Raw genomic sequence first — 6,208 nt, 5'->3', positions numbered from 1 at the left:
ACATAAATCAAGGCTGCACAAAGCTTTTCTCCAAAACGAAAATCTATCTGAGGGCTGCAGCCAAATGCAATAATATAATTCATGAAAAACAAATATTTCTTAAGTACAGTCCTTTATTTTTAATGATTATGTCCTGCTGGAGTGTGACATGATTTTTTGTGTACAAACTAATACGGTATCAGAGTTTTATATATTTATACTTCTCATTCAACCACAATTAAGTTCACTTTATCTAGGAGGCACAATTTATATGGATAGTATTTATTTTCTCACAATAACAAGCTGGAATGAAAACAAGCAAAAATGAAATAAAAGCAACGACTTTCTACTGCTTGCCTTTTTTTAAAAATGTAAGGAGTGGAAAGTACAGATAATTGTGTGAAAATTTAAGAAGTAGAAGTAAAAATAAGGCTGAAAAATAATTACTTCAGTAGAGTAAAGATACCCAAAAATTATACTTAAGTACAGTAACAAAGTATTTGTACAGTTACTTTACAACTCTGGTGGGTTCAGTAACATAACTGGAAAAATGACCCTGGTTGCACTCACACTCTGGTTATATTCACCAAGGACCCCTCCCACACCTCTCAGGTTTTGTCTTACCTTCTGCCTGACGGCAGGAGTTTCTGCAGCATCAAGAGCCACACAGCAAGAGTGTGCAACAGTTTTCCCACTCAAGAGAACAACAGTGGAACCAGTTTGTGTGTTCAGGTGTGTGTATTTAAGCTCTTACCGTTGCCATGAAATGCTCTCTGTAGGTGGACTCCTCAAAAACCTCCGTCTGCAGGCGCTCTGGGTTCAAACACACACGTCTGAATCATTACTTAAACAGATAACCATAAGCATTTCACGGTACACTTGGTCAAGTATATAATACTTTCTCTGAGTACCTCTGCTGAGTGTGGCTCCGTTCTCTCTGTAGTCCTGAATCTCGGCATCCTTCCTGACCAGCAGACCTCCCAGCTGCTTCACCTGCTGCTGCAGCATGCGGCTTATCACCAGCAGGGGGCGCACCAGCTGAGCACACGCCTGAGACACATGGATGGATTTAGAAACAAACTTGTCTCCTCAAACCTACCGCTACAACACGTGAAATGTACCAAAGCAACGGGGGCAGGGCTGCAGCGGAACTCCCAGTAGAAAGGCAGCTCAGCCAGCTCGCTCTTCAGCCTCACGTTGATGTTCCCATTATCCTGTCGGGTCAGGAATATCTGAGCCTTGCCGCCAGTGAGCTCTCCTCCTGACAGACAGGGCTGCACCACCTCACACAGGTGGGAGAAGAACGCCTCGACTGATGCTCTCAGACGCCGGTTCAGCTCCTTGAGGAACACAGCAGAATTTAACAGGTTTGAATGTGATCCTGATGCACACAGACACAGATAAATCTGTTTGTAGCCTTTCATCATGAAAAAAAAGTGGTTACTGGCCTTGAAAATAGGATATCAAATTATTATTTTGTTGCACAACCTTTTTAGACAATGACTGAAACCCTCTCTGAAACTTCTAAACCAGCCCATGGCTATTTTGGTCCACTCCTCATTAAAGGGATCCCCGACTAGTTGTAACACTAGACTTTATATGATAAACATGTACTTCAACTGTAAAATAAAGACTGTAAAAATACTGTAGGATGTTCAGTTTTTATAATTTTTAAACTAAAAGTTTAAAAATATATTACACGGACGGGGCCATTTTATTTACACGCAAAGCATTCTGGGTAATTGATGACATCAACTAGGTCATCGGTGCAAGGCTGCTAGCGAGCTATATCCACCCTGAAGGTTAATCTTGGACAATATCTGACGATCGACTCTTTTAAATGAAACCAGAGAACGTTGACAGAGAGGAGAAGGTAGAAATGACAGCCTGTAATGGAAAATATGGATGAGGACCTCAGTTTAGCTTGTTTGTCACGCTAGCACCGAGCTAATACATATAAGGCAATATAGCGTTGGCGCTAGTACAAAGGCTAACAGGCTAAGCTGAGGTTCTTCTTCCATGAAGCAGCTCTGTTGTCCTCCATCCATATTTTCAGTTAGAGAGTTATTCTACCTTCTCCACTCTGTCAACGCTCTCTGGTTTCATTTAAAAGAGTCGATCATCAGATATTGTCCAAGATTAACCTTCAGGGTGGATATAGCTCGCTAGCAGCCTCGCACCAATGACCTAGTTGACATTATTATTTACCCAGAATGCTTTGCGTGTAAATAAAATAGCTCCGTCCGTGTTAAAATATATTTTTAAAAATTTACAAAACTAAACAGCCTATAGTATTTTTACAGTCTTTATTTTAAAGTTAAAATATATGTTTATGAAATAAAGTCTAATGTTACAACTAATCAGGGATCCCTTTAAGAAACCCACGGCTTAGCCTATCTCTGCTGCTGTGTAATTTTAGCTGGTATTTGTTCCAGTAAAGTTTGTTTATTTCCTCCTCTGCATGTATAGTATATGAAGTGGAACTCGTGTGTTTAGAAAATCAAACAAACAAACAGTATTCTGCTGTTTGATTCAAGAAACCAGCTGGTTAGTTCCCAAAGGTGTCAGTCAGAACTAAAGGCTCTCTTAAAATCGCGCTCTCACCAGTGTTGTAGGTGTTTATTCTTGTCACTATGTTGTTGTAGTATTCTCCAAAAGAACATGTGGCAGTAAACTTTATAACTTGTGAAAATGTTTTAAGCTTGACAGACAAGAAATGTGAAGCTGAATGGTGCAGAGTTACAAATTTCAGAGGTGCACGGCCACGGCCGGGGCACCGTGCAGGGGCTGGGACAGATCAACTGCATCACTACTGGCACGCACACCCCCGTGCCCGGCTTTGTCAACTATAAACCCGGCTTAAAGCGGCCCACCTTCTCAGGAGTCAGCTGTACCATGCCTGTCACCACCTGGCTTGGAGGTTCAAAGGTGTGACAGACTTGGGCATTTCTGTCCCGCTACTTCACTTCCACAAGTCTTCTGAACAGCTGTGTCTCAATTCACTGCTGCATCCTCATGAGTGTGTAGCCCAGCTGGGCCACATCCTTCCCAGGCTGGGTAGGTTACATGAAACTGCTGTGAAATGACATGATCTAGCCTTCACTGGACATATGTTTACATGACTATGAGCTACCTTGTTACCATAATGATTGGTTTCATATCAGACTTAAAATGTGTTGGGACATGTATTCAGGTATTTTCACTGGAAGAATAACTTCACAATTGAAATGTTATATGTAAGTAAGTAAGTAAGTAAATAAATGAATAACTAACACATTAATAATTTAGGTTGCTCCATAATCAGTACTTGTATTTGCATTTTATTTAACATCTCATTGCAGCGGCTGTGGTGTAGTGGTAGAGTAGCTGGCTTTGGGACCTGCAAGTCACAGGTTCGACTCCCAGCCATGCCCACATGCCGTTTGTGTCCTTGGGCAAGACACTTCACCCCAATGCCTCTGATGTGATGTGTCGTGTCATCAGTGTATGAATGTGATTGGCACTGATTAGTCTCTATAGTTGATTATACATGTTAGCTTTGTAGAGACCTAATAGAGTGCTGTGTGAACGGGTGAATGAGGACACAAATTGTAGTGTGAAGAGCTTTGAGTGTGTCCTGGATGGATAGAAAGGTGCTTTATAAGTACAGTCCATTTACCATTTATCACTGCAGCATGAATTTCATCAGCTAAGTTGCTAAAATGAATTTAAAGACAAATTATTTGGTCAGTGATTAATTTCCAAACTACGTTGACTTGGTTAAAAAAATATTAAAACTCCACCGTCTTTGTTTCTCTGTTTTGCTTGCTGTCGGCACATTGAATCCTGGGATACCCTCAGCTGGGAAGGATACTCTGGTGCATCCTTGATTTTCAAGATTTTGTGGGCCACATTTGAGCCTCACAGGTGGTGAACCCATAGGAAGGGGGACCCACGTCTTCTCTTCAGGTTGTGCTTCGGGCATGTCCCACTGGGAGGAGGCCCAGGGGAAGAGCCAGGTAGGGTTGGGCATAATCGTATCGTGTGCAATTAATCGTCAGAAAAATATGAATTGATTATTTTTTGGCATTTGATGATTAATGCCACCAGACAGAGTCCGCTCAGTGCTCCTCTCCGCCTCAAATATGATGAACATTAAAAAAAAAAGATCTGTAATTTATTTATCTATCAACACAATTTAAAATTTGATGTGTTGCCTGAAGTCTGTAATTTTGACACAATTTGGAACAGATTTTTATGAAGAGCAAATCTTTCCCACTAAATTGGTCATGTGACTAGGACATAAAAGGTGTCCAGGGACTACAGGGGATTAATCGTCAAATTAATCGTTATCGGCTAAATACCACAATTAAACGTGATAAATTTTTTTGCCAATATTGCCCAACCCTAGACCCAGGACACGCTGGAGGGACTATGTTTCTCAGCTGGCCTGGAAACGCCTTGGGATTCCCCCAGAGGAGCTGGCCCAAGTGGCTGGGGAGAGGGAAGTCTGGATCTCTCTGCTTAGGCTGCTGCCCCTGCAACCCGACCCCGGATAAGAGCAAGAAAACAGACGGACGGACATTTGAGCTAGGGCTGGGCGCTAAATCAATTTAACTGATTAATTCGAATTTTCCATTTATAAAGACTAAATTTTTGGAAAATCGAGATTTTTTTTCCCACCAGTGCACTCTTTGGGGCTTCTGTAGTTCAGAGGTCATCCCATCTGTCCCTCAAGATGCTTGGTACACAACATGACAATATGGCAGCTAGCAAAGAGGATCAACTTCCCAAAAAAAGGCAGTGTTTCTTCAGTTTTCTGGAACTGGTTAGGTTTTGCAACCTCAGACTTGGAGCAACAAACACCTCACTGCTAAATCTGTTTAAAGACTCTTGCTACAAAAAGCAGGAATACAACAAATTTGTTTTGACACCTTTAACAGAGGCACTCTGTTAAGTGGGAAGCAAAATCGATTAACATCAAAAATCGAATTCGGGCCATATCGCCCAGCCCTAATTTGAGCCTTCAAACTGAGACAGTACTCGGCGCGGGGCAGTGACGTATGCGTCCAACAATTGTGCACTCATGAGGATGCAGCCCATGAATTGAGACACCGCCAATGAGCCGAGGGGGTCAGAACACCCGTCAGTAACGGTACGGGCCATCTTCTGAATGAGCTTATGAGAAATGAATGGGTCTCTGGGAGTCAGCACCTCGGACAGCGGCACACCAAGCCTCAGTCAATACGCATGGCAGCCAGAGGAGACAATACAGAGCCCAGGCATCGTTCAGCTCCTCCCCTGCCCAGGACATGGAGCTGCATCAACTGTGCCCTGTGGGGCCGGGCAAAATCGCACTGTGTGCAATTAATCAGGAAAAACAATTAATAATTAATAATTGTTGTTTGTCACTTTGTGCCATGTGAGAATGGCATTTTGTGTATGATGCACTTTCCTATCAAGTGCACTTATGGGAACAAAGGTGGAAGACAGTACAGGGCAGCTAACCCTAACCCTAACACAGCAAACTCTCCTCCAGCGAATGTTGGAAAAAAATATCCTCAACCAAGAATCCATGATGCACTTAGTCAATCTGTCCCCTGCAAGCAGCACATTCAGCACTGGGAAGTGATAACATGGAGTGGGACGTGGCTGTTAAATTAAATTAGCTTGATGGATGATTTGTAAGTATAATTTTAGCTGTTGCGTGTTGAGTAGATCATTGGAAAACCTCTGCTTGTGAGCAACCATCACAAACCAGTGTTTTTGTTTATCCTGATCAATACACATGTAATAATGATCGTGTTGCAGATACTACACATTTAAATCTTTGAAACTATCATCAATAAATAGAAAACTTTTTATCATTTAGTTGCCAGTTCAGCTTTACTGTCCTGATCTATTTACCGAAATGATTCCATTTTACAGACCACTCCCAGAAGATATCTAAAAGTCAGATTTATTGAAATGTAAACTGTAGGTGAGGCTGCAGCTCATGCTTTCAGAGACATAGCTGTGCTCTCAAACAAGCTGCAGGTGCAACTGTAAGGCACCTGGTTACTGACTGATCAATCTGTCAGTCGTCTGAGTTTGAGCAGAGTGTGTCCACAGACTGACAGGCAGCTTTCTTGTACAAATCACGTTTGCAGTCAGTGTCACTTCGCATTCTGTTCATCTACATCAGGGCTGTCAAACTCATTTTCACCGAGGGCCACATGAGCGTTATGGTGGCCCTCAAAGGGCCACTTGT

The 6,208-nt window shown here is 42.3% G+C and overlaps 1 protein-coding gene across 2 annotated transcripts in view; it reads right to left on the bottom strand.

The window, feature by feature from the left end:
* The window catches only part of nhej1 (nonhomologous end-joining factor 1), a 63,900-nt gene that overhangs the window by 50,348 nt on the left and 7,344 nt on the right, over positions 1-6,208 (bottom strand). For both annotated transcript variants that reach the window (XM_014021774.1, XM_014021773.1), the window contains 3 exons: positions 1,101-1,319; positions 891-1,029; positions 734-792 (listed from right to left, as the gene is read on the bottom strand). In XM_014021774.1, coding sequence (XP_013877228.1) covers positions 734-792; positions 891-1,029; positions 1,101-1,319 — 417 coding nt within the window. The remainder of the gene's footprint in view (positions 1-733; positions 793-890; positions 1,030-1,100; positions 1,320-6,208) is intronic.

This window comes from Austrofundulus limnaeus, unplaced genomic scaffold (genome assembly GCF_001266775.1).
Source record: "Austrofundulus limnaeus strain Quisiro unplaced genomic scaffold, Austrofundulus_limnaeus-1.0 Scaffold305, whole genome shotgun sequence".
Taxonomy (NCBI): domain Eukaryota; kingdom Metazoa; phylum Chordata; class Actinopteri; order Cyprinodontiformes; family Rivulidae; genus Austrofundulus; species Austrofundulus limnaeus.
Note: the sequence above shows the minus strand (reverse complement) of the source record. Positions and strands in the feature narration are given on the sequence as shown.